Source organism: Microcebus murinus, chromosome 4 (assembly GCF_040939455.1).
Source record: "Microcebus murinus isolate Inina chromosome 4, M.murinus_Inina_mat1.0, whole genome shotgun sequence".
Taxonomy (NCBI): Eukaryota; Metazoa; Chordata; class Mammalia; order Primates; family Cheirogaleidae; genus Microcebus; species Microcebus murinus.
Genome location: NC_134107.1, coordinates 32,545,212 through 32,568,856, shown reverse-complemented (window position 1 = coordinate 32,568,856; position 23,645 = coordinate 32,545,212). Strand labels below are relative to the sequence as shown.

Here is a 23,645-nt window from a genome sequence, read left to right as displayed (position 1 = left end):
CAGGCGTTTCTTTGCCTTTTCCCGTCAGGTTTGGTGACGGCGAGGAAGAGGCATGGACTGTGTGCGGGTGGAGGCCCACCCTCGAGGCCGCCCTGCGGGCGCGCCCCGCTGCCATCGCTTGCTCCCCGCCCTGCCACTCCCTCGCCGGCCCAAACAGTTGTTTACAACGGAATCTGGACGCCGGCGTGAGTGGCACTGAGTGCCAGAGGAAGTGACTCTGGCGGACAGAGCTTCCCCCCCCCTTTTTTGCTGAAAGACCCCTTTTGCTAGGGAGTCTCTAGAGTCCAGCTTAGGCCGGCGTGCAGCCCCGACGGACGCCCGTCTTCAGGGCAAGTGCGAAGATCCTCCTCCCCTCGGTTCCCCTTGTAGGCATAGTCGGGTTGGTGATTGTGGAATGAATGAGCGCACTGTAAGCATTTAAATGGTTTCTGGATGCCTCCTATAGCTCTTTAATTATAGTTACCATTTGTGGAAAGTCTATCGTGTGCCAGCCTCTGTTATGCTCAACCTCTCGCGTAATTTTCCCCCAAACCGAGGAAGTAGGTAGCTCCATTTTACAGATGAAGAAACTGAAGTAACAGACATAGTAAAGAGGCAAAATTGGAACCCAGGTATGTCTGAGACCAATGCCCAGCCCTCCCAAAGACACTGCCATCGCAGAGATGACACAGGGATTCATCTCTATCAACAAATAACTTAATGGGTATCTATTTGGGGACATAGATCTATCTATACGCGTGGAGCATGTGTGAGGACTATGGTTGGTCCTGACTCTTAAGTTCAAATCTAGGTGAAGAGTTTTAAAAAAAAATAAACACTAGCACTTTTACTATCTGGTCCCAACGCATCTTTCCAGCATCCTCACTTGCCACTTCCTCTTGTCATCTTCATGCGCCTTGGTTTCTGCCCTCTGAGTGAAATGCCCCCTTTTTCACCTCCTCTCCCCCTCCAGACATTTTCTAACTGGGAGAAATCCTTTTAAAGATCAGTTCAAATGCCACCTTTTCTAGGAGTGTTTTTCCAACCTTCTCCCAGACAGAATTAGTTTCTTCCTCTGCTGTATGTATTCCCTGGGCAATTTCATAATGCCACTAAGGCTTAAGTTTCATTATGGTTCCTTGTAAGCATGTCTGTCTCCTCCTCTATATTATGTATCTTCATCTTTCTATTCCTATTTAAATAAGCATGTTTTGAATTGGATTTAAGGCAATGATGAATGCCAGATGTCTAGTAACTAGGCCTACAGGAGTTCAGAGAAAGGGGCAAACACCGTTGAGGTCCAGGAAGTGTACTGAGAGGAGATAGGACTTGAGCTGAATCTTAAAAGGATGGGGTTAGTTTACTAAGCTGTGTATTAGAGATCTAGAAATCCTGCCTTTCCTCCTCACTGCACAGAATGAATTACTTCATCTTTTCTGGGCTCCTTTTCAGCATGTGAAGAGGATAAAATTAGAAGTGCTTTTGTTTGTCCATTCTTATAGAATATACTGGTAATGTTATCCTTTGGATCATAGAGCATTTCCAGACCCTGATAGGATTTAGGACAGAGAAGAGATGGGTGTTGGAAGCTAAAGTGGGACTTGAAAGAGGGAACACAAAGGAAAAACAACCTTTATACTAATAATACAGGCCTGAAAATTTCAATTCCAGTAACTTTATTCTGTTTAATGGAGTTTTCTGAAATTTCAGATAATTATATCAAGTGATTCTCCTCTCTCTAATGTGGAGAAGACAGTCTGCCAACTCCTCCAAGGCAGTCTACATTTCTTTTGATCCCTTGATTACCTTCCAGGTGTGTAATAAAGTCTACTTAGTGTTTATGAAAATGTTTTGTGATCTTCAAGTGCTAATGATACAAATGTTAATTATTTTCAGTAAATGCAGAAGCACTGTATCTTTCTTCTCCCTTAATTAGAAACACCCCAGGAATAGAGCACCCTAGGCAGGGAGAAAACATGACAAAATGTTTTAGTGTAATTAAAAGAGGCCTTTATTAAGTAGCACAAGCCAAAGTGTCAGGTGTTGTTCCTATTCTAATCAGTAACTAAAAAAATGAAAACCCCACCCAACGACATATATTATGGTTCTCTGTTAACTTTCTTTTGTATTCCCCGTCTTTTCCTACTTACTGGCAAGGAGGTTAATAAAAATATTTGCCCTACACATTCCTCCTAAATACTTTATAAGATTCTACCTTCTGTCATCCCCAGGTATCTTATCCACATGATAAGAACAGGGAATTAACTCCTCAGCCCAGTGGATTCACTTGGAAGCCTGATTAAAAGCAATATTTCCAAGGAGTTTTCCTATCTGCTCTCAGGAATGAAAGTAAATAATTTAAGTTAAATCACTCTCTTTGATTAAAAAAACAAGCAGTTTATAGTGTGTCTTCTAATAGTTTAAGACCCTGTCTTGTGACATGCTACTCAGGAGTGGGACGAAAATATTCTTACTTATTACTGTCTGAGAGCCATAAATTTGATAAATTACAAGTGTCATTTTACAAATATCTGTTTAATCATTGAAGTGGAATATTATAGCTGGATAAGATCTTAGCAAGCCCATTTATTTTACAGATGAGAAAACAGAAACTCAAAGAGGTTAAATGATTTGCCTAGTAGAGTCACATTCCTAGTTGGTAACAGAGCTAGGACACTTTTGGTTCATTATTTTTTTCTTTCCTAGGAAAGTGAATAAACTTAATTGAGAATGTCTGAAAACCTTGACAAGTCCAATATAAACGAAGCAGGAAAATCAAAATCAAATGATTCTGAGCAAGGCCTTGAAGATGCTGTGGAAAGTTCTGATGAAGCTTTACAGAAAAAAATAAAGTCGGGCTCTCCTAGCCCCCAAAGAGTACAAAGACCTCACTGTAAGCAAATTGACTTTGGTGAAGCCATATTATTGTTTTTAGGTGATATTTTTATTAGGCCTCCTTGTGCGTGTGGCCCTGAACTAGGTTCTAATAGTATGCTAACATTGCTAATAATTAGCATTTAAGAATAGCATCAGTTTCTCAACTGGCAGCCTAGTTACTTGTGGATTTTCAATTGCATTGGAAATTAAAATTTTAGAATAATGTCTGGAATGTCTCTCTCTCTCCAGCCTCAGTGACATTTCAGTTCCTCTGAGGTGCTTTGAGAAATAGGAGGGTGGAGTGCAAACTGCAGTTTAATTAAAAGAGTGTTTGAAAGTCTGAGGCTGATTCCAGCCAGGACTGTGTTTGTGCAGGTTAAAAAAATGTGAGTTCACCACACCCTAACTTCACTGCCTGGGGGCTCAGTTCCCACAAGGTTGAGGGGATTAAGTTTGCTGAAATGTGAAGTCATTTCAGATCCCTGGCAGGGAACAAACTTTGTAGATGAAAGGGTGGTAATTTCTGCATGTATTCCCAACAGTTGCCTCTACTCATGTCTTTTATTAGGAATACTTACGCTTTTTGAAGTGAGTCCAAGAATGAAAGTTTTAAGAGGGAATGTCATAGTCTAAGAATGTCAGTATTGTTGTTATCTCTTTAAAATATAGATGATCAGTAATTCTACATATTTGGAAGAAGTACAGACATTTTTTGGGTTTTGAGGTGTGTTTCTTCTAAAATGATAAAAGCCCTTCCCAGTCAACATAGTAATTCTCTTTTTTTTTTTTTTTTTTTTTTGAGACAGTCTCATTCTGTTGCCCTGGCTAGAGTGAATGCTGTGGTGTCAGCCTAGCTCACAGCAACCTCAAACTCCTGGGCTCAAGCGATCCTCCTGCCTTAGCCGCCTGAGTAGCTGAGACTATAGGCATGTGCTACCATGCCTGGCTAATTTTTTCTACTTTTGGTAGATATGGAGTCTCGATTTTGCTCAGGCTGGTCTCAAACTCCTGAGCTCAAACGATCCGTCCGCCTAGGCCTCCCAGAGTGCTAGGATTACAGGCGTGAGCCACCGTGCCCAGCCCAACATAGTATTATAGCAAACATTAGTGGACCCTATGTTATCATGGTTTATTATCACGTAGATTTTGATAAATAAACTATTTGGTCAAATTGTGTCTAGGAAAACATGCTGTTAATAGCGCAGCCTTCTATCTCTAGTTTAGGAATTAAAAAAAAATAGTATAGTCTATCATGCGCGTGTTAGGTGTCATCTCAAATATGTATAGTTAGAGAGCTTTTGTTTTCCCATCTTTAAAATAAGGAAAATACGCCTATCTTAAGGTGATTGTAAAGATTAAGTGAATTCCTATAAAACACTTAGAATAGTGCTTGGCACATAATACATGCTCAGTAAATAGTAATTGTTGCCGTTACTAACATGTCATCTGTTGCATTTGAAGATGCTGGGATTGATTGCTGTGATGTGGATATGTACTACTAACATAATAGTTTTACTACCTATAGTTTCTGATAAAGGAGAACTTTTGGTTTAGGTCTTCATTCTTTGATTAGTGGCTTTGCCTTTGGCATCCTGTCAGCCTGATGCATGACTCCAAATTAATGTCAAACCAGTACTAGGCTATGTTATCTGAAATTGTGTGTAGTTATGTCCTTAAGGCAGAATATGTATTCTGGGACCTTTGATCAAGTTTTAGGGGATCCAGAAACAGCCAAAAAGGTACATCAACATTTGTATGTATATGCATTTTTTAAGAGGAAGATCATGGGAGCTTCATCAAATTCTCATAGAGGTCCATACCAAAATAAGGTTCAAAATCAATGCCCTAGGCTTCCTTGCTGTTTCTCCTTGTACTAATAGGTAGGTACAGGACAATGAACTTAAAAGGTAAAGCTAAGACGCCATCATTTGGGGACCAAGTAAGGAGACATCATTGCCCACATAAAGTGTAAATAAGAATTTAACAAAATATAAAATTAACAATTTGCAGACATTTCCCCCAAACTCTATAAATGTGTAGCTGCTGAGTTTAAAGAAATTCTAAAATCACACCTGAAATTCTACAAGTTAAAATGTTAAATAGCAAAAAAATAACATTTATTTGCAGATTATAACACAGAGTAGTATTTTAAGGGTGGAATTGCTGTTGGTAACTGATGAAGAATACTGAAAAAGGAAAAATGGCTGGCTTGTAAGAATTGGTTGGCACTAATCTGAGGTGGTGATTTGATTCTAAAAGATGATCTGTTCTTTAAACATAGAGATCCTTAGAGTAAGGATCAATCAACTGTAACTTAATAATGTTTCCTCTAAGATCCTGTACTTCCATACACTTTAATCCTCTGCTCACAAAGCAACTTCTTTTCTAACTTAATCACCTAGTTGACCAATAAAAGATGCCATATTCAGATGACACACAAATCATTTGTTATATTCTGGTTAATATTTCCCAGTTATTACTTTGATTTATTAAATGAGGTCCTTGTGAGTTTAATTAGTAGATCCCAGTAATCTTAGTTGAATGGAAGACATGAGTTCTTACATTTGTAAAGCTCATGACTAAACTTTGAATTATGGTGTCTCCATATTTATTGAGTGTGTACTGTGTATTGGAAATTAAGTAGTGAACAAGACACATATTGTCTCTGTCCTCGTGGAGCTTGCAGTCTCCTGAGGAAGACAAATTAACAAGCAGTTTCCATCCAGTGTAATAAAGTTATATGGATAATCTTTACCATGGCCTTACTATACTAGAGTAGTTGTTTCAGTGACAGTTGCCCTCTATAAATGTCCATCCACTTATGTGGCTAAAAGCATCTTTTTAGAGTGTGTAGACTGCTCAGATCCCAGGACACCTTAGTAAAGAAAGGTAGAGAGTACAACTGTTCTAAATTAGAACTTCATTTTACTTTGGAATCTGTCTGACAGCCTCCCAAAGGCCATGTTTAACTTAATGTGTTTTTCAGTTTCTCTAACAGGGCATCAGTGCACAAACCTATAACAGAATTTAGTAACAGCTTTAGCTTTATATCACATAATAAGATAAAATTTTGAGTAGGATATATGTAACCTTACTTTTTTTTTTTTTTTTTAAAGACACAGGGCCTCACTGTGTTGCCCAGGCTGGACTTCTTGAATTCCTGGGCTCAAGCAATCCTCCCACCTCAGCATCCTGAGTGGCTGGGACTACAGGCCACTGTGTCCAGCTTAACCTTACTATTTTTCATGGCTCTTATTACAACGCAGGCTCTTTTCATAAGTTGAAATAAATCTGTGTTGTCCACAGCTTTAAAAGTTCTTATTTATGGCCAGGCACGGTGGCTCATGCCTGTAATCCTAGCACTCTGGGAGGCTGAGGTGGGAGGATCATTTGAGAGCAGGAGTTTGAGACCAGCCTAAGCAAGAGCGAGGCCCGATCTCTACTAAAAATAGAAAGAAATTAGCCAGACAACTAAAAATATATAGAAAAAATTAGCAGGCATGGTGGTACATACCTGTAGTCCCAGCTACTCGGGAGGCTGAGGCAGAAGGATTGCTTGAGTCCAGGAGTTTGAGGTTGCTGTGAGGTAGGGTGACGACATGGCACTTTAGCCTGGGCTACAGAGTGAGACTCTGTCTCAACAACAACAAAAAAAGTTCTCATTTATGAAATTGGCAAATTTGAAAACTCTCAAAAAATAAAAAGTTCCACAACCCTATAATTTTTATGCAATGAATATAATTCCTCTGTGCATAGATCTGTAACATCCTGATCATGTCTTAGAATTGTAGCTTTTTTCTTTCTTGATCAGGTACCCTTCATTAATCAGTTTGCTTTTAAGTAGTGTCTAACTTAAGCAGCTCCTGAAAACTTTCTTCTTCCTGGTTGTCTGATGTTCTTTCAGTACTGATTTTTTTAAAGAGTATTTATTATTTTTAATTTAATAAATATTTTACAGAGACTGAAAATAAAAAATGGGTGATAGGCAATATACAATTATGTACTTCTGTTTGAGGTACATAACATTTTCTCTTAAGCCAAGTATTAATATTTTATCTAAAACATTTAATTCAATATATATCTTGACAGGAATCAAAGAATATTAAAATTTTTTTTTTCTTTTTTTTTTTTTTTTTTGAGACAGAGTCTCACTTTTGTTGCCCAGGCTAGAGTGAGTGCCGTGGCGTCAGCCTAGCTCACAGCAACCTCAAACTCCTGGGCTCAACCAATCCTTCTGTCTCAGCCTCCCAAGTAGCTGGGACTACAGGCATGCGCCACCATGCCCGGCTAATTTTTTCTATATATATTAGTTGGCCAATTAATTTCTTTCTATTTATAGTAGAGATGGGGTCTCGCTCTTGCTCAGGCTGGTTTCGAACTCCTGACCTCGAGCAATCCACCCGCCTCGGCCTCCCAGAGAGCTAGGATTACAGGCGTGAGCCACCGCGCCCGGCCAGAATATTAAAATTTTAACATCTAAAGGAAACACATATATTAAGCACAAACAATATAAATCAATTTTCTTATACAGTAGACACTTGGACTTTGCAGATGCAACATTAGTTCTTTTACCCATTTCTAAATAATCCTGGAGGTCTAAAATATTTAATAAGTGGCAATATTTCTGGGAAGCATTATTTTGAAATGGAAACATTAGTATGCAAAAGCAAGTCCCCCAACTCAAGCTTGATCTTAGTGCGTCAAGCCCCAGTATTTGCTTTGCAGTGCAACTTTGCTATTCTTATTTATTATACTTATTGTTTTGTCCCAAGTATGCCCAAAACACTTGACTATACACTTGCCTAGAACTTAGAGGATTCTTATTTTTTTTTTTTTTTTTTTTTTTTTTTTTTTTTTTTTTTTTTTTTTGAGACAGAGTCTCGCTTTTGTTGCCCAGGCTAGAGTGAGTGCCGTGGCGTCAGCCTAGCTCACAGCAACCTCAAACTCCTGGGCTCAAGCAATCCTCCTCCCTCAGCCTCCTGAGTAGCTGGGACTACAGGCACGCGCCACCATGCCCGGCTAATTTTACATATATATATTAGTTGGCCAATTAATTTCTTTCTATTTTTATAGTAGAGACAGGGTCTCGCTCAGGCTGGTTTTGAACTCCTAACCTTGAGCAATCCGCCTGCCTCGGCCTCCCAGAGTGCTAGGATTACAAGCGTGAGCCACCACGCCCGGCCAAGGATTCTTATTTTTCACAGAACACCTTTAAGTCTCATTTCTCTTTTTTGGGGGGGGGAGTCTTGCTTGTTGCCTTGCCCCAGCTAGAATGCAGTGTAGTTCACTGCAACCTCCAACTGCAGGGCTCAAGCAATCTTCCTGCCTCAGCCTGTTCAATAGCTGGGGCTACAGGCGCACCTCACCACACCTGGCTGATTTTTCTATTTTTAGTAGAAAAAGGGTCTCACTCTTGCTCAGGCATTTCTCACACTACTGAACTCAAGCGATCCTCCCACTTTGGCCTCATAGAGTGCTAGGATTACAGGTGTGTGCCACTGTGCCTGGCCCATCATCTTTTTGCATGTGAGAAAACAAAGACCCTGGGAAATTTAAATGATTTTTCAAGGTTATATCCAACAGAGTCTAGAAGAAGTTGAATTTCTTCCTGATTTACTCTGTCCATTGTGTTTCATGACTAAGCAGCGTAGTAACAGTATCTATTATTACCAAGATGCCTAAAATTGTTGAGAAATAGCAAATTTACTCAGAGAACTTGATGCGTTTCTGTTACTTTCATAAATTTAAGATGAGACTTTGATTGTTTTTATAAAACCAGAGTTAAAAACTTGGAAGCCCTAATGACGATCTCTGAATTTCTTTGTAAGAGTTAAGAATTTGATGGTGTTTCATAACTCCCAATGCTTGATATTAACATCCCCGCAGTGGACATTCCATTTTCTGATAACTAGTAACAGAAAATATGAAATTGAAGGAATTTAATAATCAGTATATGTGTGTGTATGTGTCTTAGAAATTTTAAATCTTTATTAAGGCATAATTTGTATGTAATATACCAATTTTGAGTGTACAGTTTGATGGCGTTTAACAAATACATTTACAGTCGCGTGACTACCACTATAATCATGAGCTGCTAGAATGTTTCTAGCACCTCTCAAATTTCCCTGCGCCCTTTGGCAGTGAACTTTTCCTCCCAACCCCCAGCCCTTGCAACCACTGGTCTGCTTTCTGTCACTATAATCTTGCCCTTTGTATAACTTCATATAACTGGAGTCATACTGAATGTAGTCTTTTGTATTTGGCTTCTTTCACTTGGGATAATGCTTTTGAAATTCATCCACATTTTTGCATATATTAATAGTTTATTCCTTTTTATTGCTGAGTAGTATTCCATTATATGGTATTATACTGTAATTTGTTTATTCTGCAGTTGATAGACATCAGGATTATATCCAGGTTTTGGCTGTTATGAATAAAGCTCCTATTAACATTTGAGTACAAGTCTTTGCACGTCATATGCTTTCAGTTTTCTTGGGTAAAGATTCAGGAGTGGGATCGCTGGGTCATGTCATAAGTATATGTTTTATAAGAAACCTCCACACTGGTTTCCAAAGTGACTGTATCATTTTACATTCCCACTATCCATGTGTGAGAGTTACACATACTCCATGTTTATGCCAGAACTTGGTATGATTAGTCTTTTTAATTTTGGCCATTCTATTGGATATATAGTGGTATCTATGTGATTTTAATGTATATTTCCCTAACGATTGATGATGTTGAGCATCTTTTCCTGTGCTTACTGGCCATTTGTATATTATCTTTGGAGAAATGTCTGTTCGAATCCTTTGCTCATTTTTATTGGTTCTTTATCTTCTATTTGAATTGTAAGAGTTCTTTGTATATTCTGGGTATACGTCTTTTATTGTATTTATGCTTTGCAGACATTTTCTCCTGTGGAATAGGAGAAAAGGCATTAAGAAAATGCCTTTGTATAACTTCATGCCTTTTCATTTTCTTAATAGTCTTTCACAGAGTGAAAGTTTTAAATTTTGAAAAAGTCCAGTTTATCTATTTATTCTTTTGTAGTTTGAGCTTTTTGTATCTTGGCTAATCCAAGATCACAAAGATTTTTGTCTATGTTTTCTTCTAGAAGTTTGATAGTCTTAGCTCTTACATTTAGGACTATGGTGCATTTGGAGTTTTTGTTTATCATGTGAGGGTAATTCTTTTGAATATAGAAATCTTTTTTTTTTTTTTGAGACAGAGTCTCATTTTGCCCAAGCTAGAGTGAGTGCCATGGCATCAGCCTAGCTCACAGCAACCTCAAACTCCTGGGCTCAAGCAATTCTACTGCCTCAGCCTCCCGAGTAGCTGGGACTACAGGCATGCGCCACCATGCCCGGCTAACTTTTTCTATATATATTAGTTAGCCAATTAATTTCTTTCTATTTATAGTAGAGACGGGGTCTCGCTCTTGCTCAGAGCTGGTTTTGAACTCCTGACCTCAAGCAATATGCCCACCTTGGCCTCCCAATATGCCCACCTTGGCCTCCCAGAGTGCTAGGATTACAGGCGTGAGCCACCTTGCCCGGCCTCTTTTACATATAGAAATCTAATTATTCTAGTACCATTTGATTAACAAAAACCTATCCTTATCTATTGACCACATATATACATACATACATATGTGTGTGTATGTGCATGTATACTAATTTCTGGATTTTTCTGCCTTGTTCAGTTGATCTTATGTATCTGTCCACATGCCAAAAATATAGTGTCTTGATTATAAGTAAGTTTTATATTAAGTGTTGAAATCAGTTAGCTTAAGTTCTCTGTTTTTCTTTTTTAAAATTGTTTTGTCAGGTCGGGTGCTGGTGGCTCACACCTGTAATCCTAGATCTCTGGGAGCCTGAGGCGGGCAGATCGTTTGAGTTCAGGAGTTCGAAACCAACCTGAGCAAGAGTGAGACCCCGTCTCTACTATAAATAGAAAGAAATTAATTGGCCAACTAATATATGTATAGAAAAAATGAGCCGGGCATGGTGGCACATGCCTGTAGTCCCAGCTACTCAGGAGGCTGAGGCAGCAGGATCGCTTGAGCCCAGGAGTTTGAGGTTGCTGTGAGCCAGGCCGACGCCACGGCACTCACTCTAGTCCACGGCACTCACTCTAGTCTGGGCAACAAAGTGAGACTTTGTCTCAAAAAAAAAAAAAAAAAAAAAAGTTTTGTCTTTTCTAGGTCTTTTGCATTTCCATATAAATTTTATAATCAGTTTGGCAATTTCAACTAAAAAGCCTGCTGAGGTTTTGATGGGATTGTGGTTAATAGATTTATTTGCAGAAAATTGATATCTTGAGAATTAAAAAGATCTTTGTGGGTTTTGATTTGGGATATTTATTATATTTTGCCAATATCCATGAAGCTAGATTTATTCTATTTATTAATATTCTCTGGAAATGCTGAGAAGAATTTTGTGAGGAGGAATTTTGAGAGTTTTCCCAACTTCCCCTTAAGTGACCAAATAAAAATTTCTACCAAACAGGATATGACCACCTCTTAGGTTTGGTTCCTTTTTTTAGTGAGCAAAAGAAAAGAGAAGGAAAATAACTAACCTAAGAAGATCTTTATAACTTTTTTTTTTTTTTTTTTTTTGAGAAAGTCTTGCTTTGTCGCCTGGGCTAGAGTGCAGTGTTGTTATTATAGCTTGCTGCAACCTCAAACTCCTTATGCTCAAGTGATTTTCCTGCCTCAGTCTCCTGAGTAGCTGGGGCTACAGCCACGTGCCACAACACCTGGCTAGTTTTTGTATTTTTTGTAGAGATAGGGTCTCAGAATGTTGCCCAGGTGGTCTCAAAACTCCTGGTCTCAAGCCATCCTCCTGCCTCAACCTCCCAAAGTACTAGGATTATAGGCATGAGGCACCACACCCAACCCAAAGATGACTTTTTCCGAAGTCTTTGACTCAGTTTGCCTGCATTCTACAAAATGTTTGTGTCACAAAATTTTGTGACAGTTCTGATCTGTTCATTGGTCAGCTTCAGAGCTCTCATGTTCTGTCTTAGTGTGAAGTGGTGGTTTTAGCTTTGTTTAAATAGCACCTGGCACCCTATAGAACTTAATGCTAATTTGGGGAGATTCATTCATGGCACAGTGTTAGCAGTAGTACAGAAGTAAACTGATGAGAGCAAAAGAGAAGATCTTAAATCTTTTTATTTCTTTTCCGGTAGATAGGAGGCAAAAGGATTAGAAAATCCTCATTTTATTGGGAAGATGATAATCTGTAACTTTTTTCAAAGTGTCAATTTACTGTAATCATTTTCCACTGTCCAGTCTTGGTAAAAACCAGATGTTTTGAGTATTATAAATGGTCTCTGCTTTTAGGACTCTAGATTAAAAGAAAAAACAAATATAAAATAGGTAAAATTCTGTTGCTATTTGAAAATGCCAGAACATTTTAATAGAGGCATAACTGAAATTATTGCCTGGTATCAGAACCACTGCCTTCTCCTTATTTTAATAGAAATTCTAATCTAGAAAAGCAAATTTCTTGCTTTTTTTTTTTTTTACAGCTAGTCCTCCTCGATTTGTGACAGTAGAAGAACTTCTAGAGACAGCAAAAGGAGTCACTAACATGGCTCTAGCCCATGAAATTGTAGTAAATGGAGACTTTCAGATTAAACCAGTTGAATTACCAGAAGACAGGTAAAGTAGTTACTAAGTTATATTATTTAGTAGAGCACTGTCATTTCCCAGTTTTGGAAATGTTTTCTTCAATTGATGCTAATGTATTCAAATATATTTTTCTTTTGTACATTGTTGCTAAAAAATATTCCCATACGTGGAATTACTAGAGTTCAAAAGTGGATCTCAGAAACACTGATCCTTCAAAATGCAAATAAAGAGGGATTTCACAATTCTCCTGTGAAAGTCTTTCATGTCAGCTTTTCCCTACTCAACAGGATTTAGCTGCCTCATTTTGTGTTTTCACTGCATTGTTTCATTCATTTATTTGCAGCAATCACAGTGTACTATAGTTGTTGGTTTACTTGCATTCTTCACCAGATTGTAAACTCCACGAAGGCAAGGACTGTGGCTTATTCTCTGTGTCCCTGCTACCTGGCACACATCATTTTTTTAGTTGAACCTAAGACTCTAATGATTGTAAGGTGCGCCTGTGAAAAAAAATGTACCATCATAAGAAAGAAAAAACACTGCCCATTATAATTGTAAGATTGCCATTGGTTTTAAGAAAGATTCAAGTTTCAGAGATGTTAAAATGTTAGAAAAAACATTTTAGAATCAAGGAAATATGGGTGTATGTGCCCTGTCAGCAGTTCACTGATGTCAGGACTCTGGATCGGTATCTGATTCTCATGGCCTGTCCCTCATGGTTGCAGGATGAATGCTGCAGTTTCAAGCATCTCATCATACACCTGCATTGCAGGCAAGAGGGAAAAGGTTAGGTGAACTAGGGCTCTTCTTTGGTTGGTGAGGAACATCTTTCCCTGGAGTCATAAAGCAGACATCCCCTAATGTTTTGTTAGTTAGAATTTGGTCACATGCTATCCCAGCTGTACGTGAGCCTGGGAAACTTAAGTCTGGCAAAAAGAAATGGAACTGTTATGATAGGCTTATTAGATCAGTCATGATTTATTATCACAGAGTATAATGCTCTAAAAAACACTGGGATTCTGTTAACAAAGAAGGCGGAATGGCTGCTGGGTTGGCAAACTATAGTGTCTCCCATAGGAAGCTTATAAATATGACTTTATAGATATTATGTCTGCAAAGATAGTACTTTTTCACATTAATAATGAAGAATTACTTGTTTTACTCTCAAGATATAAAGACTGGTTTTAATGAAATGTTATGTATAAGTTGCTATAGTTTGGTACCTAGTTAAGCAATTGTCCTATATATCGCATAGTAATAAGATAATTTTAGGAAATAAGTCCTTCAACCTGTTGCATGCTAAATTGCTACCCAACTACTTAATTATAAATATCTTAGAAAACTTGCTAGTATCAGGGAAGTAAAAATTAACAGGTCTGAACTTTTCAGTATTCTTTTATTATATGGCACTGTTATGTGCTGTTAGTTGGATTAATGTTGGCTACCAAATTAGTTAAAAGATATTCTTTCCTATGAAATACTCATTGGAAAAAATCACTAACTAAAATAAAGTATGTCATTGGTTTAAGTATGGTTGGGAAATCTTTCCTTGATCCAAATTATTTTTAAGATTTCTTACCCTAAACCCATAGAATTTGTACCTTTGAAAGTGATTTGAAACTCATATATTTTGCTTTTTGCCTTTTTTTTTCATTGTACCCAGCTTGCAGAAGAGAGTGAAGGAGATTGTACATAAAGCTTTTTGGGATTGCTTAAGTGTCCAGCTAAGTGAAGACCCCCCAACATATGACCATGCTATCAAACTTTTAGGAGAAATCAAAGAGGTGAGGCAAAGAGCAAATTTTGCTTTTCTGGTTTGTTAGGAATGTTTAGTCAACCTTTGTGTTACTATACCAGAAGACTTGGAAAAAATTGAAGGATCAAGAAGATAAATTACTTGCTGAAATGTAGATCTAGTATTTGTTTTTTGTTTTTTTGAGACAGGGTCTGTCTCTGTTGCCTGGGATAGAGTGCAGTGGCATGATCATAGCTCACTGCAACCTCATACTCCTTGGTCTCAAGCAGTCCTCCTGCCTCAGCCTCCCAAGTAGCTGGAACTACAGGCACATGCCACTGTACCCAGCCAATTTTTCTATTTTTTGTAGAGAGGGGATCTTGCTCAGGCTGGTCGAACCCCTGACCTCAAGCGATCCTCCTACTTTAGCCTCCCAGAATGCTAGGATTACAGGTGTGAGCCACCGAGCCTGGCTTCAAGAGTATTTTTGGCTTAATGCCCTTCTCCTTTATTTTTAATTTCAGGCAGTCATGATAACCTGAAGGCATTAAAGGCAGCAAAAGTTATTTTACAAAATCTAGGTTTTTATTTCTTTATTTATTTGTGAGACAGGATCTTGCTCTATTGCCCAGACCGGAAAGCAGTGGCACTATCGTAGTTCACTGCAGCCTTGGACTCAGGTGATCCTCCTACCTTAGCCTCCCTAGCAGCAAAGACTATAGTCATGCTCCATCACACCCAGCTAATTTTCTTTTGTTTTTGTAGAGACAGGATCTCACTGTATTGCCCAGGCTGATCTCAAACTTCTGGGTTTAAGCAATCCTGCTGCCTCAGCCTCCCAAAGTGCTGGGATTACAGGTGTGAGCCACTGCGCCACACTCGGCCTCTAGGTTATTTATAAATTTTAATAGGTATGAGCACTATGGAGCATTTGGGATAGAGAAGGATTTAGGTAGAAGGACTATTTTTATAATTCCTTGAAAAATAGTATCAAAGGTGATAGGTTTCCATGGAAATTGGCATCTGTGGTTGGCTCACAGGCTCACATTAATAAATGTGTTTTCCTTTTCTCATCATTAACGTTTTTTTCTTGTATCCGTTTAATTGCTACCCACAGCTTAAATGGAAGCTTAACTATTCTAAATGATTTGTAAACATATTTTTCTGTAGATTTGTTGAATAAGAAGTTAAAATACGTGCAACATTATAGTAGCAGTTGGCAAGCCCTTATGTGGATAGTTATAAATCCATGTATAATAAATGTTGTGTAAGAAACTTAGATTAAACTTAGCTGTGTTCTCTTGTAGACTCTGTTATCTTTCTTGCTGCCTGGTCACACTAGACTGAGAAACCAGATAATAGAAGTCTTGGATCTGGATCTGATAAAGCAAGAAGCAGAGAATGGGGCCCTGGATATTTCCAAGCTGGCAGAATTCATTACTGGCATGATGGGGACACTGTGTGCACCTGCTCGAGATGAGGAAGTTAAGAAACTAAAGGACATTAAGGAAATAGTGCCCCTTTTCAGGTATGGAAAAATGTTCATCATACTCGGTGCACCTAAAATTTAGAGCTACTTTCAAATTTCAACTTCCTAAAGTCTAATACTCATGCATTAAAAAAATTTTTTAAGGAAACATTTTATAAAATGGAGAAAAGTAAAAGGAAGAAATTCACTCATAATTTTACCACTCAGAGGCACAGTTGCTTATCATTTTGATATATAATATGTGCTTATATGTCAAATTCCCTCAATATTTTATTTTGTACAATTCCAAACCTAAAGAAAATTTGCAGAAACAATTCAATCATTACTCATATATCATTCATGTAGATCCACCAGTTTTTAATATTTGGTCACATTTGCTTTATATTTTTACATATATGTGTGAGTATGTATGTATGTACGTATATACTTTTTTCCCCCTGAACTTCCTGAAGGTTAATGGCAGACATCACATTTTACCCTTAAATAGTTACACAGCTACCTGCTAAGAATGTGGGCATTCTCCTAAGTAATCAAAATACAACCAAGGAATTCAAGAAATTTATCATTGATATAAACCTATTAATATATAGTATACATTAACTTCTTTTAGTCTTTTGAATATTTAATTTTAAATATCTGTAATTATGATCAAATATATATAATTTTTATGCTAATATAAAGGAGTGACATGATGCTGCCTTAGAATTTGACTTTTGGTTAACTCCCTAGCTCTGTTTTCCTGTAAACAGATAAAGGTGCTAATGCATCAAAATGGTATTAGACAACATTGCTTATGGAGAAAGTGACCTCTGATTGGTAAGTTGCATCTGAACTGAAAGGAATGATAATGAACTATAAATACTAAATGGGACGGACACCACTCATTGGACTTTCTGAGTGAAATAACTTTAATAACTGGGCATGTCTGTCATGGAGATTCTAGAAGTCATGCTATAGAGTTGTTACAAAATATATTGGCTCCTATGATACATGAGGCTTTTAAGCCAGGTGGCTCCAGCACCCTTCTGATGTGGCTCTCCTCACATCTGAGCTGTCTGCTGGTGGCTGTAACTCCTGCTGAAGAGGAGTGAGTGGTGCTGCCTGCTGGCAAGCTGTGTGAATAGATGATGCAAGCATGTGGCCTATGGGGGTCTTGTTAGTCTGAATATTCAGTTGAACCTAAGTAGGCCCCTGTTAACTTTATACCCTAATCATTTCACTTATTTTTTGATTGAAAGTTCTATTGATATAATTGTATATTCACATGGAGTTGTAAGAAGTAATACAGTATGCTTTATCCCCAATGGTGACATTTTGCAAAGCTGTAGTAATAATACCACAACTAGGATACTGATATTAATAGAATTCACTGATATTAGATTTCCTGTTTTACTTGTACTCAATTGTGTGTATGTATATTAACTTTTACACAATTTTATCATCTGTATAATTTGTGTGTGACCCCCCACAGTCAAGATTCTGAGCAGTTCCAACACCACAAGGATCTCTTGCATTGCCTTGTTGTGACTAACTTATTTTTTAAAACTCTCCATAAGCATTTTCAATGAATGCAAAATATTCATTTGCATAGATAAAATTAACTATTTTTCTCTTAAGAAAGACAATCAGATCATCTATAATTATTTACTATTTACCCCTGCAATGAACATTTTTATGCATAAACTTTTCCTGTATTTTAGGTTATTTCTAAAAGTAGGTTCTTTTTCACTTATGTGAAATTATTAAGGGGGTACAAATGTTTTTGTTATATGAATAGCTTTTATAAGGCTTGAGTCAGGGCTATTAGGGTGCCCTTCACCTGAAATAGTGTTCATTGTACCTATTAGGTAGGTTTTTACCCCTTCCCTAAAGGTAGGTTCTTAAAATGGGTTTACTGTGTAAAAAAGTATGAACAGTGTTAAGATTCTCATTACATCTTACCAAGTTGCTTTCCAAATGTTTTAAGCAAAAAAAGAAAAGTCTTTCATTTCCAGCATTCTTGATATCATTTATGAAAGAGAGAGAACAGATGGTATATCTTATCTCATTTCTTCCATATGTACAGAAATGCTCTGCCTTGTCAAGTTACCTCAATGTTTTTTTTTTTTTTTTTGAGACAGAGTCTCACTTTGTTGTCCAGGCTAGAGTGAGTGCCGTGGCGTCAGCCTAGCTCACAGCAACCTCAAACTCCTGGGCTCGAGTGATCCTTCTGCCTCAGCCTCCCGAGTAGCTGGGACTACAGGCATGCGCCACTATGCCCGGCTAATTTTTTTTTTTTTTATATATATATCAGTTGGCCAATTAATTTCTTTCTGTTTATAGTAGAGACGGGGTCTCGCTCTTGCTCAGGCTGGTTTCGAACTCCTGACCTTGAGCAATCCGCCCGCCTCGGCCTCCCAAGAGCTAGGATTACAGGCGTGAGCCACAGCGCCCGGCCTCAATGTTTGTTTTGTTTTATTTTATTTTATTTTATTTTTTTATTTTATTTTGAGACAGAGTCTCACTTTGTTGCCCAGGATAGAGTGGTGCCATGGCGGCAGCCTAGCTCACAGCAACCTCAAACTCCTGGGCTCAAGCAATCCTACTGCCTCAGCCTCCCGAGTAGCTGGGACTACAGGCATGTGCCACCATCCCTGGCTAATTTACATATATATATATATACACACACACACACACACATATATATATATTAGTTGGCCAATTAATTTCTTTCTATTTATAGTAGCGACGGGGTCTCGCTCTTGCTCAGAGCTGGTTTCGAACTCATGACTTTGAGCAGTCCGCCTGCCTTGGCCTCCCAGAGTGCTAGGATTACAGGCGTGAGCCACTGCGTCCAGCCTACCACAGGGTTTAGAAAGCATTATGTTGTGAAGTGCCCCAGAAAAAAGAAAAACAAAAAAGCATTGAAAAGATTTCTTAAATATAGTTATTGATTTGTTCATTCATTCAGTAGACTTTTATCGAGCACCTCTCGTGTGCTAGGCATGGTGCTGGACATCAGAAATAAAATAGTACGAGCTTACCATCTGGCCAAGTTAAATGAGGAATTCCCTGGAAGAGAGTCCTCTGGGGAAATACAGCAAACTCAGATTCCTACTGTAAAAAAAGGGACTGGGGGCTGGGCGTGGTGGCTCACGCCTGTAATCCTAGCTCTCTGGGAGGCCCAGGCGGGCGGATTGCTCAAGGTCAGGAGTTCAAAACCAGCCTGAGCAAGAGGGAGACCCCGTCTCTACTATAAATAGAAAGAAATTGGGCCGGGCGCTGTGGCTCACGCCTGTAATCCTAGCTCTTGGGAGGCCGAGGCGGGCGGATTGCTCAAGGTCAGGAGTTCAAAACCAGCCTGAGCGAGACCCCGTCTCTACTATAAATAGAAAGAAATTAATTGGCCAACTGATATATATTTATATATATATATATATATATATAAAATTATATATATATATATATATATAAAATTAGCCGGGCATGGTGGCGCATGCCTGTAGTCCCAGCTACTCGGGAGGCTGAGGCAGAAGGATCACTCGAGCCCAGGAGTTTGAGGTTGCTGTGAGCTAGGCTGACGCCACGGCACTCACTCTAGCCTGGGCAACAAAGCGAGACTCTGTCTCAAAAAAAAAAAAAAAAAAAAAAAAAAAGAAATTAATGGGCCAACTGATATGTATATAAAAAATTAGCCGGGCATGGTGGCGCATGCCTATAGTCCCAGCTACTCGGGAGGCTGAGGCAGGAGGATCGCTTGAGCCCAGGAGTTTGAGGTTGCTGTGAGCTAGGCTGACGCCACGGCACTCACTCTAGCCTGGACAACAAAGCGAGACTCTGTCTCAAAAAAAAAAAAAAAGGGACTGGAGAGACTGTGGCAAACGGAGGAGAACATGCCTCAGCTAAAGGAAGTGGCAGTGCCTCTTAGCTCCAGCTGATGTGGTCATGATGGAGCATGGGCCCACGTTGCCAGATCTTACGATTTTTCAGGAAAAGCCAGAAACCCAGGCTTTAAAAAACATTGTGTGAGCATAAAACATGTTTGTGGGTTACTTCTAGTCAGTGAGCTACCAGTTGGCAGTTTCTTGATGGCCTTTAACTGAGTGTTGGGAGCTGTTGGGAATGCCTCTAGGGAGAGGCAGGATGCCTTCCAGGAAGAGAGGACTGCCCTGTGTGTTTGGGAGATGGACAGAATTCGGAGAAGGATTTAATTATTCCTCAGACTGTATATCCTTTCCCATACGTCATTACCTTATGTGAGTGAGGTTATTCTGTCATATAATGCACAGTCAGTTTCAAAGGGCATGGAGACATCAGAGGACATGTGATCCTTTCCTACTTCGGTGTAGGGCCACACCTAAACCTGTATCTTGGGCTCTTAGCCACCTCCTACAAGTAGCACTTGGCAACTATTGATATATGGCAGAGTGGTTATGGCACGTGGCAGACAGAGTCAAAGGCATCTGTGGCATCAGGCCAGGTCAGGTCTGCCCACTTGGCACGTTCAGAGTGAGGACTAGCAATTATGCCACTCGAACTAGAGCATAAACATGTCCAAAAACTAAGAGATATTAGGTAAAAGGAGAGAGTTAATTTTGTTTCCTGGGAAAATGAGTTAACCTATATGAGAATAGAGACTGGAGTGGTGGGCTTCCTGCCCTAACCTCTGGATTGAGCTCTCTCCTTCCTCTGTGCTACTACAGGAGTTGACCCTGAGTCAAGGAATGAGTTCTGGGCTGGAAAGGCAGGGTGAGGGAAACAGTAGCTTAAAAATTTACGAAGCCGGGCGCGGTGGCTCACGCCTGTAATCCTAGCACTCTGGGAGGCTGAGGCGGGCGGATTGCTTGAGGTCAGGAGTTCGAAACCAGCCTGAGCAAGAGCGAGACCCCGTCTCTACTATAAATAGAAAGAAATTAATTGGCCAACTAATGTATATATATATAAAATTAGCCGGGCATGGTGGTGCATGCCTGTAGTCCCAGCTACTCGGGAGGCTGAGGCAGCAGGATTGCTTGAGCCCAGGAGTTTGAGGTTGCTGTGAGCTAGGCTGACGCCACGGCACTCACTCTAGCCTGGGCAACAAGCGAGACTCTGTCTCAAAAAAAAAAAAAAAAAATTTACGGGCCAGGCAGTGGCTCATACCTATAATCCCAGCACTTTGAGAGGCTAAGGTAGGAGGATTGCTTGAAGCCAAGAGTTTAAGACCAGTCTGGGCAACATAGTAAGACGTTATCACTACAAAAAATTTAATCAGCCAGGCATGGTGGCATGTGCCTGTAGTCCCAGCTACTCAGGAGGCTGAGATAGGAGGATCTCTTGAGCCCAGAAGTTTGAGGTTGTATTGTGCTATAATCATGCCATTGCACTCCAGCCTGGGTGACAGAGCAAGAACTTGTCCCCACCCCCCAAAAAATTTACAGTCTTTCACGCCATTATTTGAGTATTTGTATTTTCTAAATTTGTTTTTATCTCCTTTTCTCACGATTTTTCGAACTTTTCTTGCTACCCTTTCTTAGATGAAAAGACTATCTCAAAAAAGTTCATCTCTTTTTCTTTAAAGCTATGTTTACTTTGTAAGTGCTTAGTTCTAAATCCTTTTGTCTCTTTTCTTTCAGGGCAATTTTTTCTGTGTTGGACCTAATGAAGGTGGACATGGCAAACTTTGCTGTCAGTAGCATCAGACCTCATCTCATGCAGCAGTCAGTTGAATATGAAAGGAAGAAGTTTCAAGAACTTTTGGAGAAGCAACCAAGTATGTTTAATGTTTTGTGGTACTTTTTTATTGTCTGTGTTTTTCATTTTAGTTGCTGTAGCTTGTTGCCTAATGATATTTTCAGAACAAAACTGAAATGTAGTATGACAATAATTTGAAGAAAGAAAAACACAAAATGTTAGAACTACATCTTGAGTTGTTAAATATTGAAAAGAAGACTTAATTTCCGGGCATGGTGGTGCACGTCTGGATGCTGAGGTGAGAAAATCGCTGGAGCCCAGAGTTGATGACCAGCTTGAGCAACACATCTCTTAAAAATACAAAACTAAAATAAAATAAACAAATTTTTTAAAAAGAAAACTTAATTGACAAGAGAAATGTGAGTAGGATATGAGACTAGAAATGAAAAGGAATGAAGACGTCTTAAATAGTTTTTTAATGAAAACACCAATTTGAGGTAAATTATGTTCTTGGTCTTGATTTTTTGAAATGTGACAAACTTCTTATGAATGTTAATTCACTTTTCTCCTCTCTGTGTGGTACAGCAGGAAGTTTCCATTTGCTTCTGTTCTACATGCATAAATCCTCTGGTTTCACACCCAGGAAGTCTCATTTTTATGAACCTCTCAGATGATCGCAGGAAAACAGATGACTATTAGAATCTAAAACTGTGTTAAATTTCTAGAGTGCTTTTTTTGGTCTATGCGTTAGCAGCTGATGTTCTTGGTAAATTTCAGTCTTCAGATCCAATTTATCATGAATTCTGTTTAGGCTCTAACTTTGCTGGTAACAAGATGAAAATGGCAGTCTCTAGATAGATTGTGTTGCCTGACCAGATTAGTTAACTCAGTGCCCCAAGCAGTTGATTCATCCAGCCACAGACAGAGAAGTCTGAGGTGGTGCTAGGGATGAGCAGAGTCAGGAAAGAGCAGAGGAGAGAGAGGAATAGTGGAAGAAGACTGGCTAACGTTTACTAGTACCAGTCTTATGCCAAGGGATGTCTATGCATTATTATATATAATCCTCACAGTAAGCCTGTGAGCTAGGCATTATTTTTTAACCTCATTTTACAGATGTTAGAAACAGGTTTTGAGAGATTTTTGACCAGAATTGATTGACCACAAGCTCACACTCTCACCAGTATTGTAGTGGCCCTCAAGAGGCATCTAGGGATACAGTATGTGTGTATTTTTTTTTTTTAGACAGAGTCTCACTCTGTTGCCCTGGCTAGAGTGCCGTGGCATCAGCTTAGCTCACAGCAACCTCAAACTCGTAGGCTCAAGCGATCCTCCTGCCTCAGCCTCCCGAGTAGCTGGGACTACAAGCATGTGCCACCATGCCCACATAATTTTTTATATATATATATTTTTAGTTGGCCAATTAATTTCTTTCTATTTTTAGTAGAGACAGGATCTCACTCTTGCTCAGGCTGGTTTCAAACTCCTGATCTTGAGTGATCCACCCGCCTCGGCCTCCCAGAGTGCTAGGATTGTATGTGTGTTTTTAATAGAGATGGGGTCTCACTATGTTGCCCAGGCTGGTCTTGAACTTCTGGTCTCAAGCAGTCCTCCCACCTTGGCCTTCCAAAGTGCTGGGGTTACAGGTGTCAGCCATTGTGCCCAGGCCCCAGAGGGGGCATGGGGCATGAGGGTGGGTGGAGTGCAGGTGTGTGCGGTTTTGTAGGCTGAAGATCCTCTGTAATAGAGCTGGGCCCTAGAAGCCAGGGCACAGTGGAGGACTCACTGCTGGAGCGGAAGCATAGCTGTAATCCCTGCATCAGAATCAAGTACATATTCACAGCATAAAAGCCACTGTTTTTTAAAGCCGGTAGGCTACAGAGAATGCTGTCTGTTGAAAGCTAAAGGAAGAGTGAAGCTGGATGGTCCCGCAGTCAGAACTGAGAGCTCGAGTGATCAGTGTGTTGACAGAGGACCAGAGGTGCATCCTCTTGCCCCAGTGAAAGAGTAGACTATAGCAGAGACCTTGGCAGCCCACTTGGTCTTAAGGAGGCCTCCACTGGCAGAGCCGCTACACCTCCCAGGACCTGGCAGACATACGTGTCTTTTGTTCAGATAGTGTGGACGAGGTCCTCATGTTCTCTCTCTGAGTGTCTGTTTCTCTGAAAGTGCCTGCTGCATTACTCAGCTTAGAAAAACGGGGGGAGTGTGATGGCTGCTGAAAGCCAGCTGAGGGCTTCCCCCGACTGTGCTCCAAAGGCAGTGAATTCATACCAGAC

At 39.5% G+C, this 23,645-nt stretch overlaps 1 protein-coding gene across 5 annotated transcripts in view; it reads left to right on the top strand.

The window, feature by feature from the left end:
* Positions 1-23,645, top strand: part of TCP11L1 (t-complex 11 like 1) — a 39,220-nt gene that overhangs the window by 336 nt on the left and 15,239 nt on the right. For 2 of the 5 annotated variants that reach the window (XM_012739864.2, XM_076002048.1), the window contains exons 2-7: positions 1,690-1,792; positions 2,686-2,872; positions 12,391-12,523; positions 14,157-14,277; positions 15,536-15,756; positions 21,312-21,448. In XM_012739864.2, coding sequence (XP_012595318.1) covers positions 2,710-2,872; positions 12,391-12,523; positions 14,157-14,277; positions 15,536-15,756; positions 21,312-21,448 — 775 coding nt within the window. In that variant the 5' untranslated portion in view covers positions 1,690-1,792; positions 2,686-2,709. Of the gene's footprint in view, positions 1-231; positions 612-1,689; positions 1,793-2,685; positions 2,873-12,390; positions 12,524-14,156; positions 14,278-15,535; positions 15,757-21,311; positions 21,449-23,645 lie in introns of those variants that run through there. The other 3 variants (XM_012739865.3, XM_012739863.2, XM_012739868.2) reach the window with 3 other exon arrangements.